The sequence below is a fragment of the Hippocampus guttulatus genome, chromosome 13, assembly GCF_054856545.1.
Source record: "Hippocampus guttulatus isolate MCC_2025c chromosome 13, RoL_Hgut_1.0, whole genome shotgun sequence".
In the NCBI taxonomy this organism is placed as follows: domain Eukaryota; kingdom Metazoa; phylum Chordata; class Actinopteri; order Syngnathiformes; family Syngnathidae; genus Hippocampus; species Hippocampus guttulatus.
The window spans coordinates 3,267,937-3,291,496 of NC_141273.1; the positions used below are offsets into that span (position 1 = coordinate 3,267,937).

Here is a 23,560-nt window from a genome sequence, read left to right on the forward strand (position 1 = left end):
ACATCTATCACCACTGCTGTCTTCTGATGTTCATCCACCACCACTTGATCAAGCTGGTCGGCTATCACCAATCTGTCAGTCTGGATCTTTAAGTCACACAGCATCTTGGCTGGGTTGTTCTCAACCACCTTTAGAGGTGTCTGCCATCTTCATCCTGGGACCTATAGTCCAGATATGCTGTTCCTGCTGCTTGGTTATGCCGCTCCATGTTTGCCTTGCCCGCCAGCATCTTACACCCTGCTGTGATATGGTGCACCGTCACTGGGGCTTTGTTGCATAGCTTGCACCTAAGGTCCTCTCAGATGTGGTAGACCCTAGCGTCTATTCACCTTGTGTTAATGGTCCTGTCCAACCTTTTCCAGCCACATGTATGTTTTCTCAATGTCTGCCACGTCTTCAATTTATTGGTGGTAGATGCCATGCAGGCTTTTTCCATGACAATCCATCTGTCTCCTTCTCCGTACTGGGCTTTTGTTGCCTGAGGCATTTACGAAGCAGGTAGTCCCTGGGAGCCATCTTCTGGATGTATTCTTGGAAGCCTGTTATTTCCTCCTGGATTGTACCCATGATTCTCACTAGTCCACGACCCCCTTCTTTCCACTTTGTGTAAAGCCTCAGGATGCTGGACTTGGTGTGGAACCCTCTGTGCATTGTATGGATCTTTCTTGTCTTGACAACAGTGGATTGCATCTGTTCCAGTGTCCTGGATATTGGAACTACACTCTGCTTTGAAATGCTGCACTGTCTCTGGGGCTTTTTTGCACAGCCTGCAGCTGGGATCCTGTCTAATCTCTGTTGATCTTGTCAGGGTCTTGACTTTCCATTGCTCTTTCTCCTTACTGGGCTTCTGTTGCCTGAGGCATTCACTAAGCAGGTTGTACCTGGGGGCCATCATCTTCATGTATTCTTGGAGGCCTGTTGTTTCCTCCTAGATGGTGCTCGTGCTGCTTACTAGCACATGTTCCCACTAGTTCGGCTTTGTGTACAGCCTCAGGATGCTGGACTTCGTATGGAACCCTCTGTGTATTGGTAATGTCCAGGATCTTATTCTTGCCGTTCAGATGACTATTCAGTATCTACCTCTGCCCTTCGAGCTGCCTCTTCATGAATGCTATTTGCTTGTGGCTTGTATTTGTAGCTGTCCTGCACATATGCTGCCGTCGGGTTATTCAATCCCTTCGGTTGTGATCATCTCCCCTCATCTAGATATCATTCATCTACACTTACCTTGTCCAAATGACATTCCGATGCTGTATATCCTTGTGAGATGAATCAGAAAGTCGATATGCTCGTTCTTGGGATACAGCTTGATGTCATCCATGTAGAGGAGGTAGCTGATTGTCGTTCAACTTGTTAACGGGTACCCGAAGCCCCCCTTGGTTGTGATCTGACTGAGTTGAACCCCAGCCCCCTGTGTTAAAGTCGGTGGTCTTACCCACTGAGCCCTCCGGCTACTACCCAAAAGACATTCTTATGCAAGCCGCGTCATGGCAAAGTAAACTTGAAGAAGATAAAATTACAGTTGTATTTTCTTTCCCGACCTGTGCTAACTAACCAAAATAAAATCAGATCAAGGCTTGTTTTCCTTTTCTCAATTTCCAGGTTTTAAACAAAAAACGGGACGTGACTCATTTGACATTCAACGGAGACAGCAACACTGCCCCCTAGCGGATGGAGGAGGGATGGCCTTTCATGAATGTTTTGAAGTTGTGTGTGAATATCTTGAAAACGGCATCATGTTTGGGGGGGGTTTTCTCAAAAATAAATGCACATGCCCACTAATCCATAAACACATCAATTCACAAGGTGAATTGAATGTTAACACGCGATAAGTCATGATAAATGCACACATATTTCTGGATCTGAAAAATATGAAAATTAATATTTGTGGATCTGGTAGATTTCTTTGCTTGAAGAACTTTGAGACAAGTCTTTTCCCATAAGGCTGGGGATGTGTACGAGGGGCATCACGCATATGCGTAATATAGCTTGTTTGTGGAGCAAGCCAGATGTGAAATTTGGATTTTGCAAAGTATGCACTCTGTCCATGAACAAATACATTTGAAATATCTCCAAATTTCACTTCTTTTTTGACAATAATTTTGTCACCTTGGCTGTGCGTAGTCTTTCACTGCATACTGTAGCTATGCACTACTGTCAGGTCCTCACTCCAACTTCTGTGTGTGTTTGTCACCTCTTTCTTCTGCAAAGTGTCGGCACACAGATGCTGCCGCATATCTTCACTTTCACTTGCAGCTTTACCCACGAAAAATAAAAGAAAAAAATTGGCTCCCAATCAGGACCTGGCTATCATCCTTCACTTCAAAGAATCAGTTCCCAAAACAGAATCATTCATGAACGACACATCACTTTTTTTTTTTTTTTTTACTGAACACAACATGTAAAACTCACAGTACTGGGTGGAAAAAGTATGTGAACCTTTGGACTTAATAGCAGGTTCACCCTCCTTTAGGAGCAATAACCTCAACCAAATGTTCCCTGTAGTTGCACATCGGACCTGCCCAATGGTCGGGAGGAAAATTGGATCATTCTTCTTTACGAAACGGTTTCAGTTCAGCAATATTAGTCGGATGACTGGTGCAAATCACTCTCTTGAGGTCGTGCCACAGCCAGAGATGCCAAGTGTTCCAGTTTGGATGTGTATTTTGTTCTGGGCATTCCCCATCTGTTAGGCAGTTATTGGGAAGTTGAAAATGTTCCACCTAATGATGAGATGACATGCGTGGTTGATTAACTTGGAGTTTGCAAGTGAATCTGTAAGTACCATGTGTGATTGGGTGGCATAAGATTTGGAGTCTATGAGTCACCCAATTGCGATAACGTTTGTTGGCCTTACTGCATATTCCCCGTTTAGAAAAGTAGCTTTGTAGCGCCGTCATCGCTGTGGCTGGCTGGCGATCATGGTGGCTAAATAGCCACCACTTCTTTCAAAGTCATTAATCATCATCTCCAGAGCAGCAAATAAGAGACACTTCAGACAAGTATCGTTAACACAAAAACATGCTGAGTAATATATTACAGGACAAGAATTGCTAATCGTCAACCATGCTAAACTGCTAGGTTATTTCAAATGTGTTCACGAAACGATGGAATAAGAAATTGTTGATACAGTACAATTTTCACACCAGTCTCACGTTTCAAAGAGGGTTTATTTTAAAGTGGAACAATTTCATCGAGTTCGGGTATGGATCAAGAAGTTTACAAACTTTTCTGTTTTTTGTAAATGTGACATTTTATTGAAAGATCGATCCCTCGAATAAAAGACGAGTTGATACGTACCTTGATTTAACCCTGGAGTACCCACGGGGTCAATTTTGGCCCCTATAAATTCTGCTACTCAAATGCTACCCTTAAATCCCAAAGGGTCAAATTTGGCCCTAATCCTAAATTAGGATCAAAGCATTAAATCTGTTCAGTGAACATATAGCAGTCATTTAATGTAAAATTCATCATTTTCCAAAGAAGAAAAGGGTTCTTGGGTTCTCCAGGGTTAAAGTGAAACGATTTGGTTCGATTCAATTATCTCACATTTTTTTAAATCAAAACCGATTTCCCAATTCAATTTAACATTTTGTGACACCCCTTTTATCACTATAACATTGTGAGAGACAGTGGATTGAATAAATTAAAACTGAAATGTTTCGTTACTCGAAAATATCGGAATTTTCGGATGATAAAACACCTGATAAATATACAATTGAATACAACTTTATTGTCAAATGTGCTGTATGTATGTGTAACATACAGCACAGATGAAATGTCTTCCCTCCCAACATAATATATACAGTATATATGTATATATATATATATAAACGGGACGTTAAGACCCGAAAGCTCCTAACCATGCATGGAGGGTTCCATCCGAAATCCAGCACCCTGAGACTGTACGCAAGCCGAAAGGAAGTAGGCCGGGGCCTAGTGAGTGTGAGAGCCACTGTCCAGGATGAAACATCCAAGCTCCATGAATACATCAAGGAGAAGGCTCCAACGGATGACGTACTCAGAGAATGTCTCAGACAATGGGGAACAGAAGATGAGGCGCTGGAAGAGGGACCATCATGGCAGGACAAGCCCCTACACGGGATGTACCACCGGACCATAACTGAAGTGGCCGATCTCAAGAAGTCCTATCAGTGGCTCGAGAGGGCTGGCCTGAAGGACAGCACAGAGGCACTCATCCTGGCTGCTCAGGAGCAGGCCCTGAGCACCAGAGCCATCGAGGCCCAGATATACCACACCAGACAAGACCCAAGGTGTAGGTTGTGCAAAGAGGCACCTGAGACGATCCAACACATAACTGCAGGGTGTAAGATGCTGGCAGGGAAAGCCTACATGGAACGCCATAACCAGGTGGCTGGCATAGTCTACCGAAACATCTGTGTGGAGTATGGACTGGAAACCCCAAGGTCAAAATGGGAAACACCTCCGAAGGTGGTGGAGAATGACAGAGCGAAGATCCTGTGGGACTTCCAGATCCAGACTGACAAGATGGTAATGGCGAACCAACCAGATATCGTGATCATAGATAAAGGGCAGAGGAAAGCCGTTGTAGTGGACGTAGCGGTCCCAAGTGATGGAAACATCAGAAAGAAGGAACACGAGAAACTCGAGAAATACCAAGGGCTCAGAGAGGAGCTGGAGAGAGCCTGGAAGGTAAAGGTGACAGTCGTGCCTGTGGTGGTCGGAGCACTCGGTGCAGTGACCCCCAAACTAGATGAGTGGTTGCAACAGATCCCGGGATCAACATCGGATATCTTAGTCCAGAAATGTGCAGTGCTGGGAACAGCAAGGATACTGCGCAGAACCCTCAAGCTTCCTGGCCTCTGGTAGAGGACCCGAGCTGAATGGAGGATGGACACCACCCGAGGGGTGAGACGAGGATTTTTATATATATATATGTGTGTGTGCAGGGTGGGGAGTTGTTCACGTTTGGTTGTGTGTGAAGCACTTTGCGTTAATGTTTTATGTATGGATAGTGATGTACAAATAAAGTTTGATTTGATTTCATTTTATTCTCCAGCTTGTAAAAAAAGGGCATGCACAGTAAAACTCAAGATGTCCCAAATTTTGGGGGTGCTCTGATTTGCTTTCGAGGTGCTTCGGCACCCACAAAAATGGGTTAGACACATCGACGCTTGCAATGATGAGATTGAATATGAATTATAGACTTGTGGGGGAAGGAAAAGATTGCATAAGGTCCCTCATGCATGAGGAAAAGTATTATGGAAAAAGGCAATTAATGATGAATAATGAACTGCAACAGCAATGTTGTATGTGTGGTAGAGGGAGTTCAGAAGGATCAAGGCTAAGAATAGAGATAGATGAACAGCAAAATTTCCTATTTATAGATAATTATTGCACTTGCTAAAATGTTAGTTGTATGTTGCAGCTTTGCAAGAACGATAAATTATCGAAATGATATAATTATAATCATAAATTAAGCCGAGTCGCTGATGCAGTAGTGGTACACTGGCCTGACTTGTGTGCGGGCAGCGTGGGATCGGTTCCCACTCAGTGACGGTGTGTGTGGATGTGGGTGCGAATAGTCGTTTGTCTCTATATGTGCCCTGCGACTGACTAGCGACCATTTCAGGTTGTCGTCTGCCTTCCACCCGAAGTCAGCTGGGATGGGCTCCAGCAACTCTCCCACACCCTGTTCAGGATAAGTGGCGTTGAAAATGGATGGCTGGATAAATTCTGAGCGAATTAAAATAAAATATTTGACAGGATGCTCTATAATGTGTACATGGCACTTTAAGTACAAGACTGTTTCTTGAACTGGTAGTCTCTACTGTTTCATTCTTTGTCAGCTCTCCAAAAAGTCATTTTGGTTGAGCTGCAGAAATCCTTGGGGAAGACGGGAGAAAGTTCGAGATAACATTAATTGCAACCCATCACTGCACTGGGTTTTATGGCCTAGTGGCTTGAAGGAAACCTCATGAAAGCCCCAAAGCAGTTTGTAAAAATACCTCAGGGACTTTCAGAATGTGAAAAACAAGATGTCCGGTTGAACGGAACTAAGATTAAACTTTTCGCTCTGCCACACACCGAGCAATATGGCTAAGCGCAACTGAACTGGGCAACTGCGGACAAATTATGATCAGCAACTCACACCCGCACATCTGAAAACGGACACGTGCGCACAAAAAAACTGTGACCCTTGGTTTTATCACGAAACATTTTAAGGTTTCACATACGGGTTCTGTTATTTTATTCATTGAGCCATAACTGGAATTACATGATTGACAAGGAAGAAGCTGATTGCCCTGGCTGCTACAGCTTCAATCTCTTGACGATCATATGTTTTACACGCCCCCACTAGTCTAAACACGGCACTCTGATTAATATTGCGTTTGTTGAATATGATTTAAGCAGCAAAATCCATCCGTCTTTAGAGGGACATCACAGTGGCTCCGTTCAGGTAACGTCCAATCATTGCTAACCTGTTTTCTGAGTCTTGTCATGTCATTCGATATCCGCAAGCTGAGCCGAGAAATTGTGATGTCATTTTCACTTGACAGCAAGTGATAAATTGGCCACAGAGATGGTTTAAAATGGTTTAATTTTGCTTCTGAATTCCTATTCCACAAACGCAATATTAATCAGAATGGCATGTTTAAATTAGTGGGGCCGAATGGAACATATTATCAAGAAAATTTTTGACTTCTCCTTTAAGAGGCTGTTGGCTATGATTGCACCATTATTAACTGCACTCGGGCATTTTCGCAAAGGAGGCTTTCTGCTAGTTGAAGAGCCCCGCACACTGCCAAAACAGTTCAGTCATGTTAGGCTGTGTTGCTCGGTGTGGCGTGGGCCTTTGGCCTCAATTCTAAGCAAAGTGTTTGGAGGGAATTAGGCACCGCTTATCACCTGCAGACTATGACAAGACAAAATGTGTACTTTGTAAATGCACAACACTGAAGACAAAAAATGGGTCATTTCAACTAACTTTGTGCTCTCTTCGAATAGGTACATTTGTGGCACATGATTGAAATACCTTCAATAAAAAATTCGCAATGTATTTTTTTGAGACCAAGAGGAGACAATGACATTTCATTTTTAGCATGCCCAAGGGACGTACACGATCAAATCAGGTACCGTATTTTCCGCACTATAAGATGCTTCGGAGAATAAGGCGCACCTTCAATGAATGGCCGATTTTAAAACAGTTTTCAAATATAGGGCACACCGCATTATGAGGAGCATAGAATAGAAGCTACAAAAGTGGCTACGGTTGCGTTATGCATCCACTAGATAGAGCTACACTAAAGAGAATCCAGCTGTATCTATACAGAGCTTTCACAACCACTGTAGCTGTAACAAAGCACTTTACAAAACATTTAAAATGCTATGTCCAAGAAATCAGAATATTGATCCATATATTAGGCCCATCATGTTAGAAGGCCCACTGTTGGCTTTTGAGAAAACTAAACGAATTTAGTTGCGCCTAATAGTGCGGAAAATACGGTATTTAAATGAATCCAATGTTTTTTTGAGAAACCGACGGTTCACATAATTTTGAACAACCTTGACCTTTTATGTGATGTTTCACATTCAACAATTATGTAGTCAGCAAACTCGACAACAATGGGAAACACATTGTACTGTAGATCACTGATGTGAAAGCCACACTCAACCTCAAAAGTTTGCTTTTGCCACATATAAATAGAGCAGTGGTTTCCTTTTTCACAATGAGAGTTGCAAGTACATTGATGCTGTTGAATATTCATTATTATTTAGTTGTATTGAAAAATCAAGCGTCTCCACCTTAATAGTGTAGATAGTAAATGTTTCTCGATGCTCTCCGAGCTCAAACAAACTTCTTTAAGTCCAAACTTAACCAATAAGTCAATGATGGCTACTAATGATGGAAGAATGCTGAAACCATTGGTTTGTTGTTTTCGATGTAAAATGACAGCCTGAACATAATTTGTCATCTGTTTTTAATCTTTGCGTTTCAACAAACTTATTTTGTCAACACCTTTCAATAGAAGATGCAATCAGCATTCCAAACCGGGGTGCTGTCCTTTTGTTGATGCTGGCGAGTATTAACCTGTAATTTATCGCTGCTGCAACCAAAGGACAACAGTCAAAGTTGTCTTATTGCTGGAGATTGTCAAACTGTCTCGGTTCATGGTAATACAAAGTGATAGGATAGCTGTTAACTGACTTAATAAAAGAAAATAAGGCACTTTATGCTCACGTCATTGTCGAACTCCTCAGAAAGAGCTACTTGTTGGATACCCGTGTCCTAAACTTAACCATGTGATCTCTCCACATGGCAAAAAGTAACAAACCCCATGTGTACTTTACTTTACACCCTAGACTGTTATTAAACTGATAAATACCTTGTAACATTTTCAACAGCAGTCACATTGCATCATGAAGAATTAGCATTCTATTTTAATCGCACATAAGCCCATTTATTCGCTTATATTTCAACTTTTTCAATGGGTATACTGTAATCCCTCGCTATATTGCGCTTCGTTTATCACGGCTTCGCTACATCACAGCTTTGCATACATCGCAGTTTTTTTTTTTACCAAAGTATTGTGTTCAGAAAAAAAATGCTGAATGACTCAGAGGTTTTGTACATGGCTGTACGCATGATTGGTTCATGGTGCAGACATCGACCAATGACAGCACGAGTGGATTTATCCCTTGAGTTGATTAGCGAGATGCCCCGCCCAGCACTTTCCCTTATGTGTCATTACCTGGTTGACTCTGATCAATGTCTCATCACGTGGTTGACTTTGATCAATGTCTAGTTTTGCTGTTGACTCTGATCAGTCTTGTCAGCTGTGTACTCTCTTATCTGTTGTGTTTGCTACGTGCAGGGAGAGGGGAGGCACACATGCTACAGCGAGAGGGAGTGCGAGAGTGAAAATGAAAGTGAGCGTGAGCGAGTGAGTGAGAGAAGGAGAGGGGGTGATTGGGCTTGTCTGGAAAAAAAGCGGCAAGTCTCTCTTTGTCTCCTCCTCATCAATACCAATTAATTGTCTTATCATAAACACATCAGCTGCACGGGGATAGCTGGCTAGCAGCTAGCTGGAGGCTAACGGGAGCTACACCGTCAGAGCGGTGAGAACAGTGAGAGTAACACAAGTCTCTATGTCTCTCTCAGAAGGCAATGCTGATGAATGTTAATTACCATATAAGGTTTTATAATTAAAGATTTCAGTAAATACATATACTGCTGTAGTCTTTGTCTTACATATGTAAACTATAAATACTGTTGACATATTTTAAACATGCTACTATTCACATGCACATACAGGAAAATTCATGGGGAGCCAAGGCTCCATCGCGGTTTTTCACTTATCGCGGCAGGATCCTGGTCCCCATTAAAGTGAGGGAACACCATACATTTATTGCGCGGTATCTAAACCATGACTCTTGTGTAAGGCATTCTACAATGACTACAGTACAGTACTTGCACTGTGCACTGTTTAACGCTGTCTTTCTTTCTCATCTGTGTGTTTACAGGATGATTCCCATGACTAACAGAGCTTTCGTAGTCACCAATCTTGTCCCGGGCATGCAGTATGATCTGTGTGTATTGGCCATCTGGGATGACAGTGCCACCACGCTCACAGCCACCAACATTGTAGGCTGTGTCCAATTCATGACCACGGATGAGTATCCCCAATGCCAGTCTCTTCACAGTGGTTTCCTGGGTGGCACCATGATCTTGGTCATTGGCGGTATCATTGTGGCCACGCTACTGGTGTTTATCATCATCCTCATGGTGCGCTATAAGGTGACCAGCGGTATCCAGACTATAAAGTTACCCACTGTAAGTAATACTTACTCACAGACCAATGGGGGTATGAACAGGTTCAACGGCGCCCCGCCACAAGTCAAGTCGGCCGTGGTGGTCATGCGTGAGGAAATGGTCGAGTTTAAATGTGGATCCCTTCAGAGCAGCATCTCCTCATCGTCATCCTCCTCCAACTCACTGGATAGTCAAACAGGAAGAAGGATCGGTGACTGCTACAGTATGCGAGGAGCTGAATGCAGTACCCTTCCCAGCAGCAAATTCCGTAGGCACCGGCACAGCCACAAACCACAACCAAACTTGGACCACCTTTTAGGAGCCTTCACCACAATGGAGCTGCGAGGGATCACCAGAGACCGTCAAGGTGCAGCCGGCCCCTCCACCGCTTCCACTACCATGACTCCAGGAGCCGTCGCGCCCCTTTCCGACAAAGAACCTCTACTTGGAAGAGCGGAGTCCACCACCATGCTGGGCCGTCTGCTCGGGCTCCCCCAGGAAGGGAAACCTAAAAGGAGCCATTCGTTTGACATGGGTCATGTGGGGTCGACACAGTGCCGTGGCAGCTATCCTCGCAGGATCAGTAACATTTGGACGAAACGCAGTTTGTCAGTGAATGGCATGCTACTACAGTACGATGACAATGAGGATGACAAGCCGAGTTTAGAGGGCTCTGAGTGGGTGATGGAGAGCACAGTTTGAGTACTACTGTGCGGATTGCACTTGGCCAAACAATGCTAACTACTGAATCTAAATCATAGACATGATCAAAAAGGGAGACGTGTTCCACATGGGACCAGTCTTTGTGTATTACACTTCAACCGTGTCATTTTTCAACAAAATTCTGAACTCAAGACAGTCTTGGACTGTATATAGAAAATATTTCACCTGTCTTGAGTTTTGGCTTGCACAGCAATGGTCTGGAATACGTTCTCTCAACTTGGCACATGAGAGTATCACAAGAGGGAAAAGAGGAGAAACTGAGTGGATTTACTGCATCTTATCAAATGAATTGACTGCCAAGTGGATTTGCCGCACAAATGGTGAATGGGGTGTACTTTTGTGTGACCCACTGCGTGAAATAAGACTACAGTACTGCCACAGTTGATCGGAGGACCACAGGATCACAATGGAGGAGATTTAAATGTTACTTTTACCAAGGTTTTCTATCATTTATACTATTTATTATTTTGAGTGATACATCCAGTCACAGATGTGCAGCTCGGTTATCCAGAAGAATCAAAACATCACAGAAAGTAGCCTTCATAGAGAGCATTTCAGAACAGATTATGTTTATCCACTGTTCATTCCTGTCACGCAATAGACCAAGCACAATCTTTACCACGTGGCCCTATTTTCAAGACAAAGTCAAAGATTGAAAGGTATCAAATTTGTCTCGCTGTCTACTTTGGGTAAATGTAGGCTTAGTGGTTAGTTGCAGGAAAGCAATTAAGATGAAACTGTACTGAAATAGACAAGGCAAGAAATGGGTCAAAGTAGGACAGATATGGACTCGTTTGCACACGTTTCAAAGAAATGTAGCACAAAGCAGATCAAATCATTTTTAGCCAAACTCTGTTCACTTTCATATGCTTTGTATTCCTCAGTTAAAGGTGGTGACAAAAGTAAGATGACTCTAAGCCTCATTATTCGTCATGGTTAATTTTTGGCAATGTCAAAAATGAGGATATTTCAGTCGGGCTATGTCCACAATGAGCCCTGTATATCAATACTTGGCGCAAAGTTAGAAATGTTGCATATCATGGGCAAAACTATAAAACCAGATGGCATGGAGGAAAACGGCAAAGAATCGGCTGCTGCGCTATAGATTGCTTGAGTTGAGTCATCCAATGAGCTGTACATCATTCATTGTCTTTCATTTAGAGCTGTAAATGATACTTCTTTTTAATTGGTGGCTATTTAGAATTATGGCCTAAGTGAGATATATCCACTCCCCATTTTGATGCCTTTCTCGATATCCTGTCGGTTTTTGCTGCATCTGATTCTGTTTCTCAATTTGTTTCTCAATCGTTTTGATCGCTAGGTGTAGCATTCTGTATATTGGCATATTTTGTACAAATAACTGGGTGGAATGTAAATGTGGGGAAATCATTTGGTGGTGTTTTTATTTTCATTGCAAGCAAACAGTGAGGGTGCTTTGCTGTGGTGTACTAACTTGGTCGTTTTTAGCTGGCTCAGTGAAATGGGAATTTCCAAAACAGGAAGACAAGTGGCAAAGTACTTGTTCTTAAAATATCGATAAAAAAAAATCACTGAAATCATACAAACAAATCAATAAAAATCTTTCCTGACAGACATTGTCTTTTGTTTCCTCTCAATTAGTCATATTATCAAATCGGCTATGCGTTCTACAGTACCTTTTGCCTCCACTGAGTTGGGGATTACCAAAAAGACAAATACAACTCCAATATCCCAAGAAGTGACCCCATTGTTGATAAGATACATTTGTATTTTGTGAATGGACAATTTAACTGACTAGTTCTATTTGTGTCAACTTGTAACATCCCTTTTCACGCTGCAAAGAATAAAATGTCTGTGCGTGACTTGGCTTAGTCATGATTCTGCGACTCAAGGATTTAAACAAAAAAAAAAAAAGGAAAAGTGTTTTTTTCTAAAAAGAAAGAAAGATAAAATGTTCATAAATTCCCATGGCTATTGTGTTTTTACTTCAACATCACATCCTGGTGTTCTATGTGCCTTGAATTACACGAATCATTGCATGTGTGGTTCATATACCAAATATCGCCTGGGTGTCCTTCCCCTTTCACTGTTTTTATTTATTATAGGTGGCCCAAGGCATTTGTCCAGCTGCTGCAATCACTCCAGGTGCTGCTAACCCAGCACTGCCCTTATTACACATCACAAATACATGCAGCTCCTTGCCAGGGCCCATTACAAGGCCCCAATTCATAATTTGCGCAGGAGGTGTTTACACTGCCACAGAATAAATGTAATCCCAGAGTAAATCTCATCATACGAGAGCTAAATTTCGAATAAGGCTTGTGTGATGGACATTTGGGCTTCTTCGGGCAGGAGGCGCCATTTGCCAGCCAATTGCAGGGCAGACAGAGACGAACAACCATCCACGCTCACACTCACACCTAGGGACAATTTAGAGTGGTCCATTAACCTGCCACACATGTTTTTTGAAATGTGGGAGGAAACCGGACTACCCAGAGAAAACCCACACAGGCACGGGGAGAACATGCAAACTCCACACAGGGGGGCTGGAGCCGGAATCAAACCCGGGACCACTGCACTGTGAGGTCAACGCAACTGCACCACCGGGCCGCCCCAGTTAATAAAATTAATCATAAAATACAAGATTATGATGTTCAACTCCAGTCGTGTAAATCCTTTTAATATAGATTACAAATTGAGTGTCAGCCGCACAAAAACAAAATAAAAACATAAATTCCGTGGCTCCATTGGATGGGTCTGGAAGCTCACAAGTCAACAACTAAATCTGTGCTTTTATCCAGATATTCACCTAAATTAAAATTAATTAGCACCTAATCAGACCACACATAACGATTGAAATTTGCTGGGCCATATTACGGTTGAAGTCAATAAAATGTACCTTGTATTTATTTATTTTTTAATGCTCTCCTATAACATGTAAATTTAACGAATTGGGCAGTCTGGCTATGTTGCAAATATCCGTCGATTTACATTATTCTTGAGTAATGCCCTGAGCCGTAATTGCTCCCGAAGATTTTGTCATCATTGTGTTCCTTCTTATAATTGCTGTCCCAAATGTGGCTCAAAATTGCCAGAGTAGAGAAAAGATCTTTGAAATGTAATATTGGAAAACAAAATAACAAAAACACCTGAGAATGGCCATAAGGGGTCAATCAGCAAGATGAAATTGGAAACTGTCATATCTTGTTATGTAATATTTTAGAACTGATACCCTTGTCTCATTCTTAACAAATATCTCATTCACTGTCTCTCGGCTCCCTGTAACAAGCAATTGCCTGATATCCTGGTTTTATTTTGGCCAGCTGTCTAAGGTGAAAGAAGCTGGATTTAACAACGGCACCAATTTGCCGATCGAGTTTGAAATCACTGTCCAGTTTAAGGCCCAAGTTTGAGACTGTTGACTTAAGATAAGGAGACAGGGGGCCCAAGTCTACAGGATGGAATGTACAAGGGCCACTGGGACCAAACAATATCACCTCTGTCTTCTTTTCATTGAATCTCAAGAAATTTTGTGCCATCCAGGTTTTGATTTCTTCCAGACAGGATAGGAGTGGCCTTAATGAGAAGGCGTCTTTCTTGCTCAGTGGGACATAGATCTGGCAGTCATCTGCATAGCAGTGGAAGGGAATACCATGTTTCCTTAAGATGGAACCCAATGGGAGCAGATACAGCGAGAACAGCAGAGGCCCCAGAATTGAGCCCTGTGGAACACCACATGACAGGGGAGCAATGCGTGACTCAGAGCAGCCAAGGCTGACACAGAAGGTTCTGTCAGCTAAATAGGACCTAAACCACTCAAGAGCACTGCCGCCAATGCCCACCAAGTGCTGCAAATGAGTCAGCAGAATACTGTGATCCACGGTATCAAATGCTGCAGTAAGTCCAATAAAACTAGACACACGTGGTCTCCAGTCATTTGCCAGGAGGATGTCATTAGAAACGCGTAACAGGGCTGACTCCGTGCTATGCATCGTCTTGAAACCTGACTGGAAGACCTCCAAGATGTTATGTTCATCCAAGAAAAATTTCAACTGCATGTGCACCACTTTTTCCAGAATTTTGGAAATGAAAGGCAGTTTGAAAATGGGCCTGAAGCTTGACAGCACATCTGGATCAAGACCAGGTTTCTTGATCAAGGGTTGGACCACAGCATGTTTAAACTGTTGGGGAACTACACCAGAAGAGAGGCTGCTGTTGATGATATCCAAGACTGATGCGCCAACACTCGGGAGAACCTCCTGAAAGAAGTGCGGAGGAAGAGAGTCGCAAGGGGAGCCAGATGGCTTCGTCTGGCGAACTACATCCTCCAAAAGCGCCAAGGACACAGTTTCAAAAGAATTTAGCACAGCTGAACATGGAACATGGACAGAGGGGTCAGATGCAGTATTTGAGACCGGAGTCCTAGCTGTAGAGACCTTATCAATGAAAAACTGAAGGAATCTGTTGCACATCTCGGGTGAAGAATCCGAGCAAGTAGGCAGAGGGGGTTTGAGTACAGAATCTATCGTTTTAAATAGTGCGCGTGGGTTGTGACGGTTAGCTTGAATAAGGTCCGACAGATATTCTCTTTTGGCCTCTTTTACTGTGAGCTGGTAATTACGCCAGCAGTCTTTCCAAATTTGATAAGAGACATGCAATTTATCATTTTTCCACTTGCGTTCGGCTTTGCGACACCCCTGCCTAGCTGCGCGGGTAATGTCGTTAAACCATGGCAAGGGTTTAGGTTTTGGGAGCACAGTTTTTGAAGGAGCCACCAAATCCAGGATGGCACGGCATGATGAGTTGAACCAAGAGGTGAGTTCCTCTGTGTTCGACGAGGGTACGCAAAGGTTATTAAAGGCATCAGAGAAACGACTAGCAGTGCGAGGGTTAAAAATTCGGCGTTTAAAACGAGGAGCGGCAGATTTCACAGCAGCATGCGATAAGACTACGTCAAATAAAACTGCCATGTGATCAGAAATCCCACCGTATATTTATTTTCTTTGCTGCTTATAACTCAGAAAAGCTGGAAAAGATCTCAAATCCACAAAGGGTAGGCCAACACAATTGTCCCGAGGTGTGAGTCTGAGCGCGTATGGTTGTTCGTCTCTGTGTGCACTGCGACTAGCTGGCAACCGGTTCAGGGTGTCCCCCGCCTACTGACCGAAGACAGCTGGGATTGGCTCCAGCACCCCCATGACCCTGAGGATAAAGCGGATTGCAAAATGGATGGATGGATGGATGGACAAAGTCAGGCCTGTTTGAGCTCAGTGTGCCATCTCCAACAGTGCCAGTGGAAAGATCAATCTCCCATTAAAAAGACTAAAACATTTATTCAAAATACGACTGAACAAGGAAGACTTTCTTTCTTGGAAATGATCTCTTCAATGGAGAAACGACGCCATTTTGGCAGGATAGGAAATGTCACAAACGAACGCCGAATCTTATTTTTCCCGTGAGAATGGTCAGATCATATTGTCATCAAAGAGGAATGTTTGTATTGATCATTGTCCCTATGTCTAACCTATCTCTGTGGGCAGTGCACAAGGTCTGCTTCATTAAAGCGGATGCTCGGGTTAGTTGCACAGCTTTTGGCCAGCTAACAGCCAGCTGAACGCCATACTGGCATCAAACAAACGGGAGTGTTCAACAAACATATGCTGCACCTGTGAGACAAAGTAGAGACAGAGTAGCTTTGTACTAAGCTAGGATGAGGCTAGTAAAACACAGCGTCGATGGATTTAAAATGGGGCCTGAGAAAGAGAGATACATCCAGTTTGCTGTAAGCCAGGGGACAGCGCGGCTTGGAGTCTGTCTGAAAGCACCACTCACAACTGCACTCATTGTTATGGTGGAAAACGGTAAGTTAGAGTTTGAGTCATTTGTTTTCTGTCGTTATGCCTGTCGTGAAATGCATAGAAGTGGCGTGTGCGCCTGTGCGGCAAGACGCGTTGCTAGGCAACACTTAAGCAATGGACGGCTCACTCACTTTTCTCCTGATGCAGACAAGCGTTGAGTCATGAGCATAGTACTCTGAACACAGTACTCTGCCATTCAAAAGTACAAATATGATGACGTCGCGATGCATTTTTGTCAAGACAGATTGCACAGACCGGACACGGCTTGGCTATTCTGATTGAACCGTCATTCGGATTGGCAAAAGGAATATACCACCACTGCGATTCCAAAAAAAATTCCATTTGGATTCTGCCTTTTTATTCCAAATGAAATGTGCATATATGTGTGTGTGTATCAATTTGGTCATTTCGATTCATACTAAATGGAATGCATGGCTCCCTGTAAACCCGGCTATTCACATGAACCTGGATGGACAATTCCATTGAGCTAACATGCATGTGTTTTGAATGTGGAGGATGCTGGCGTGTCCGGAGAAAACCCACGCATGGGAGGAACACGAGGAATACCAAATCCTGCATTTCTCAGAACTAGGGAGCGGATGTATTAACGACTCAGCCAGTGAGCCTGGAATGAACATACCACATCTAATTTCTATTCTGTAAAAATAATAGCACTCTCTGCTAAATTCATTTTCTCAATATTCCATTAGTATTGCTAGTAAGCATTCGTAATGTAGTAGAATCTCTGGAGTTAAAATAGGTAAATCTAATGTTCCCTTCTTTCCAAGAACTCTCACAACATTAATGACTTTCTTACTTTAGCAAAATGCCCTTTTATTAATTAATTTCAAATATCATTTTGAGCAACCTGGGTACTTAGAATATGATATCACTGCATTGCAATTTAAAATATGAGGATGCTGTCCTTTGAAATGACTCTGTTTTGGGGTGTGTTTAGAGTACACATGTTGAAATGCACAAATATTTCAAAACCTTGCTTTTCTATCACAGTGTAGCGATGATATCGATTAGTTGTGAGATCATGTACTTCCGTGTTAGCCCAAATGCCCCACATTGACTTTCTATTGAAGATGAGAGATGGCATAGTATTTTTAAGATGAAAACCATACAGATCGGCAACTTCAGATGACTGGCAATCAGTGATGACTGAGTGACACTTATATGACAACGTTATTGGGTAAAGAGTAATCTCACGCGTGACTATTTCAGGACCAGTAATCAGATTAAAGTGATTTATCCAAGTCACTTGGTGCATTCATATTTTTGTCGCTTTCCTTAGTCGGGAAAAAAAAACGAAAACCTTGTTCCACCTAGCATCTATCCCAGCCTGCCAAAAGACTGCCTCCATCATCCCCGTGCAGGGGAAGACCGTCATTTGCACACTCGCGTGTGTGCATTTGGATCCCAGGATACACACTTCATAGATTTAAATCTGCCTTGTGTACATTGTGCACATGGCGTGGTTTATAATACCATCCACAGCCAAGGTTCGGAAAGAAATGCCCAACACACTCATACTACAAGCAGTAACACTGAACTACATATACAGTCAAACTTCGGTTTTCGAACGTCTCTGTGATAGACCAAATCAGATTTCGACCAAAACATTCGAGATATTTATGCCTCCGATTACGACCGAGCAAACCCGAATACGCCACTCAAGTACTCTCGGCTTCCTTTCACGAGGAAGTGTCGTGTACGGTTCGTTGTGAGCAGACGTGTTTGTTGATTTACACTTTTTTGTTATTTCTGCATCGTGTATTAGCCCCTAACCATGGGCTAATAAAATAGTTTCGTATTTCGAACAAATCGCTTTTTGAAAAGTCTTCTGGAACAGATTATGGTCGAAAACCGAGGTATGACTGCACTAGATATTTGCGGTTCTCTCTATTTCACTCTAGTGGTTAAACCAAAAATGACTATTCTAATGCACTGGCTGATTATAAAAATCAAAATTAAGGCGGGCTTGCCGTAGTGGTTAAATGTAATTCAGAAGAATCAAACTCAGGGATGGTGAACTCTGGTGTTTGAATTTTTCGAATTGCAAATATTCCTGCCAATCATTTGCCAAGCCAATTGTCATGGAATTAAATCCATTTAACCTTCTACCTTCCATTAAATCATTAGACATGGCACATTTACAAGAATAAGTGCTCATTTCCACCTCACGGTTCTTTCTATCTTGCGTCATGCCACCGCTCCACCTGACAACTGCTGGTGCTTGATTGACAACTGCAAATGGAGAATGTCTTTCCTATTGTTTTCACCGAAGAAAAAAATGTTACTTTGCATTGAAAAAAAATTGCACCCATGTTTAGTAAAGGTTCATCCAAACTCTGTTTCACTCTACTTTCTACTTCCCTGGAAATCTTGCAGCAGGTGCTGCCTGACAGCAACATGCCTCGGCAGGTCTTCTTCGTCCACTTCAATAGCAGGCAAACAACCTTTGGTGCATTACCGCCATCGTCTGACTCCAAGAACGTATTCTTCTTCTTCTTCTTTGTCCTCTTTTTCATATTTGTCTTCATTTAGTATTTAACGGCAATTTGCTAGCTCAAGCAGTGCAATACCACCACACAATGATTTGCCATGAATACTGCATTACTTCTTCTTCTTTATGATCAGCATTTTGAAGCCTTCGTGAAATCATCCATTGACAGCACAGGTGGTTCACATTCAAATGTGCATACAGAGTACCCATATATTCCACATCTTCCATTTTTTTGTCCTCTTTGGGATACGACGGGGAGCACTCTCTGACAATTGAACAGGATTGATATACAGTATGCGATGAAAACAATGAAGCACCTTAACCACAGTAGACGGTGGCACTGCGCAGGCGCCTAAATACGAAACACGGGTCATCCTCCATTTCTCCATCGCTCACATTTGAACAGTTTTTAGCAGCAAATAAATTAGTTTCCTACGTTCCCATTACGATCTGTTTTTTTTAAATCCCGCGCAGACATTTTGTTAGCGCCTGGAACAGCATACCTTGAACAGATACAAAATAAATCAACTTCGAAACTGCAGTGAACAATACAACAAAAAATGTGGATACTAAAACTACATGCAGTTCCGAAATAAAGACAGCTGTCATTGTTTTTTTAAAACATACAAATTATTAATTTGTGTAACACTCAAGCAAATACAGACAAGTCTGTCCGTCTCCGTGCCTTCTTTTGTAGTTCGGCTCGAGAGGCGTTCAAAGACCGCCTCCGAAAAACGTAAATTAATGATTACTTCAGAGAAACTTAAAAAGTCGAAAATAATGCACCAAAACAGAAAATCAAGCAAGGAGATCACAGAATAAATTCTAGGGGGGGTGGGGGGGGGGGGGGGGTTTGTAAACACACAACAAAGGAATAAATAACATAAACAATTCTGAGACAGTCCAGTCTGCTACATGTACCCTGGGAAGATAAACTCAACCACATATCCCCAAATGATGCCACTTAATTCGCTCAGTCTTTAGTCAATTGCAACATTAATTTAAGCAAATCAATAGCACATTAGCATGTATTTAGATTTGTTGAAGAAAACAATCAATTCTTCAATCAGGCAGTTGGAGAGTGCCCAAAAGGCGAATAAGAAGCACTAATGAGGAATGAATTTGAAAGTCAATGAGCAATCAGGCATCGTCTGTGTCTATGTTTATCAAATCAAGCCCTAAACAACGCAGAGGGATAAAATAATGGAGTGTACATTGCTCAAGTCAAATTAGAAAATGAACTTTACATGTTTAAACCTTGTAATGATGTCAATGTTTGTCACACAGGAGTTACTCCAGTCCCCCTCAGTTTTTTTTAAATCCTCTCAACATGAATATCATTACTTTTTAACAGGCATGCGTTAGTACCAGAAATTGATAATGGGCATGAAAACCTTGAATTTTGAATAAAGTTAAAGCCAAGGTGTAAATAAAAAACAAGTGTAATTAGAAAATGACTCTGTATCTGATACATTTTTATTCAAATTAATGTTTTCGACCATCATAACTACTGTTGCCCATCTTAAGTCATTTGTCTGTGTTGTGCAGACTAGTTTCACTTCTTGAACTTGACCATGTGACTGTTGCGGTTGTTCATTGAACAATTTGTACATTTATTAGGCTAATTTGCATCTAATACAATGTACATACTGGTATTGTGTTGCATTGGTTCCTTTGTGGAGAAAGGAGAACAAACATTTAATTTAATTTAATCATTTGCATGTAGCACAGAAGCCAATTATTTTAGTTTGCTAAAATCTTCTGTCCCCTTTGTATCACATTTTTGTTCTTGCCCCAGTAATCCCATATGTTCCACGCGCACGCACGCGCGCGCCCACACACACACACACACACACACACACACACACACAGAAAACAGTTATAATAACCAGAAACAAATCTCACCAGAGTGTTTCTTTTGTTAAAAGAAACGTACACTCTGAGACTTTCATCCAAAAAGAATGCCAAGAGTCTAACTACAGCGCTTATTCTTGTATTCTTTGTGATACCTTTCCACTGCAATCCATTGGATATATGCTTTGTAAAACCAACCTAGCAAGCTGCAGATGGACTCCCAGGGAGAATATAGTATGTGTCATAATCAAACATATTTCCATGTCAATGTTCATTCATATCCACTGTCCCTTCTTTCAAATAAATGAGTGTATATTGAAAATTGAGGCTTCATCACAACAGGTGATTCGCATGTTGCAGGTACGGCTGCGGTTGTCATATTTGCCTGCCAGCATTTCCAGATGGGATCGCCATGCAGGGCTCCCACAGATTCTGCCTCAGAGGAGACTTGAACGCAACAGTAGTCCACATTTCGTGATGCTTACTAATAAAATAAAACAAATAAAAAACATTTATAGCTACTTATTTTCTAGAAATAAACCACAAATGATGAGACATGTTGGGCATTGGAAAAGTCAATCTACATGAATTCTCGATATGCCTAGAAGACTTGTACTTATTTCTTTTTTCATTGTAGAGCAATTTTGCGAATCAGTGATTTCATTTGAGGAACAACTTTCTAATGTTGTGGAACAATTATTTGCAGGTTAAGTCAAGGGAATAGAAGAAAGAGTTGTATTAAATACAAATCATATGACGATATGATTTTTTTTTTCAAATATAAATTCTTGTCATGATCCTGTTCTTGTGTGTCTCCAGCAGGTGGCAGTGGAGGGATTTTTCTCCTGCGTGTACACCTGCTGCCAATTTGATCATCATGTGAAGCCATGTATTTAACGACTGCCAAGATCCCAGGTCTCTGTCGGATTATTGCATTGCTCACGACAAGTGATGCGTCCATGAGGCCTCATGAGGCGTGTCGACACACTGACACACTGTGTTGATACTGTGCTGATACTGTGTTGCTGACCACTGGCACCTGCTGGACCTTCAAAATCCCTGCAGCCAACCCACTTGACAGACTGAAATGACTGATTTGATGATGAAGTGTATACAATTGCATTCACATCCATGCATTCATATTGTATCATTCAATGTGTTTCAATAATGTGAAAATCATGTGAATGAGGATGCTTGTGGGCTTTGTCTTCACAAATTTTTATTTAGAAAAATAAGATGCTCCAGTGTTTTAAATTTCAGTCTGTTGCGTTTCTTGTATGCTATTTCCCCTGCTGTGGAGAACACACACACAATGGAATAAGACATGTCAAAAATCCGATAGGCACTTGGTGAGACAAGGAGATTTGAATAAATACCTTATTCTCCAAAAGGAGATCAAAATGGCTCTACACTGCGGTTTGTCCGGAAGCTGCTCAATAATATGCACGTACTGTAGCAACGTCACTCGAGGAAGCGCATCTCAACAGTCGATAGTCCGCTGCTCTCTGCTGTGGGCGCGTGAGCGCGAGCACGTACTCACGGCTCCGATGCAACCCACGCCACATATTAAAGAAGCTTTGAAGTACAACAGCTAAGCTAGGCTAGCCGATGTAATGATGGTCAGCAGACAAGGTTAACGTTTTATGTGACTTTTAAAAACAATGTGGTAGAGTCGTCAAACATGCGGTGTGCTCACTCTCAATCACTTCCTGGAACTCCCCTTATAGGCGGGACCAATCAATCAACTGGAGTATGACGTACAGTACAAACTTTAATAAAGCACTTCTCATATAAGAATAGCCTATTATATGACAGCCGACACGACGCTCGAAGTCAGACAGACACGTATTTCTGATAATCAGTGTGTTTTCCTTTTTACTCAAATATATATTTTTATTCGAGCGAGGCTGAGGTCTGGCTTGTTTCGGTAGGCGGCATCGTGTCGCCAGATGCACTTCCTTATTAACACTGTGTGGCGGGCTTTTGCTGCGTCTACGCCCCCCTGGACTGAGTCGACGCAGTTCACATGTTGATCACGCGATCTCATGAAGCAGCACACGCACCGACACGTGGATTGCTCTGTGAACCCGACGCATGCATCGATGCATCGGTGTCGCTGGACCCATCACTACTCACGACTACCCGCTTGTCTTTGTTTCACCGGACACTCTAGGTATTTTTTTCTTCATTACCTTTGCCAAGTCATCCGTAGTATTTTTGCTCTGTAAGTATTCTGGTGATGCATTCTCGGTTTATGTTCTTTGTGTATAGAATTCTCTTGTCCTTTGAGTTGACAAGCAATTTACGCTTTTCTTGCTCCTCCTTTTGCAAGCACTTTTGATTTGTTCTCGCCTTTTCATGGTTCTTTGCTACCAGCGTCCTTAGTTGTAATTTGTCGGTCTATCGTTTTTATAAATAAATATATTTTTGTTCAAAGCCTCTCATCTCTGTCTACGTTTGCGGAAACCTTGTTCTGTCCGGAATCTTTCCGGACAGTTTTAAACAATATTTCAATTTAACTATTTTGAGTGCATGTCACAGTATGTATCGAGCTAAGTCGATGAAGTTACAAACAAGGAGGGGAAACGTTCCTTAATAATAATAATAATAATAATAATAATAATGCATTTTATTTAAAAGCGCCTTTCATGCCACCCAAGGACACTGTACAGACAATACGAAAATACAATGTAAAAATTAGTAAACGAGATATTATATAAAAACAGGACATAAAATCATCTTCTATCATTCACATTGAGCAAACACAGTGTGGGGAAGTGACGCTCGCGCTCACCGTGAGAGTGTGTTCATTCCCCACTGCCTGTCGGAATTTATAGC

The 23,560-nt window shown here is 42.2% G+C and overlaps 1 protein-coding gene and 1 pseudogene across 2 annotated transcripts in view; one reads left to right on the forward strand and one right to left on the reverse strand.

Annotated features, from left to right (window-relative positions):
• The window catches only part of LOC147195963 (leucine-rich repeat and fibronectin type-III domain-containing protein 2), a 125,413-nt gene extending 113,303 nt beyond the window's left edge, over window positions 1–12,110 (forward strand). For both annotated transcript variants that reach the window (XM_086128087.1, XM_086128088.1), the window contains one exon: window positions 9,508–12,110. In XM_086128087.1, coding sequence (XP_085984213.1) covers window positions 9,508–10,498 — 991 coding nt within the window. In that variant the 3' untranslated portion in view covers window positions 10,499–12,110. The remainder of the gene's footprint in view (window positions 1–9,507) is intronic.
• On the reverse strand, window positions 131–901 carry LOC147195964 (uncharacterized; annotated as a pseudogene).
• Window positions 12,111–23,560: the final 11,450 nt, after the last annotated feature.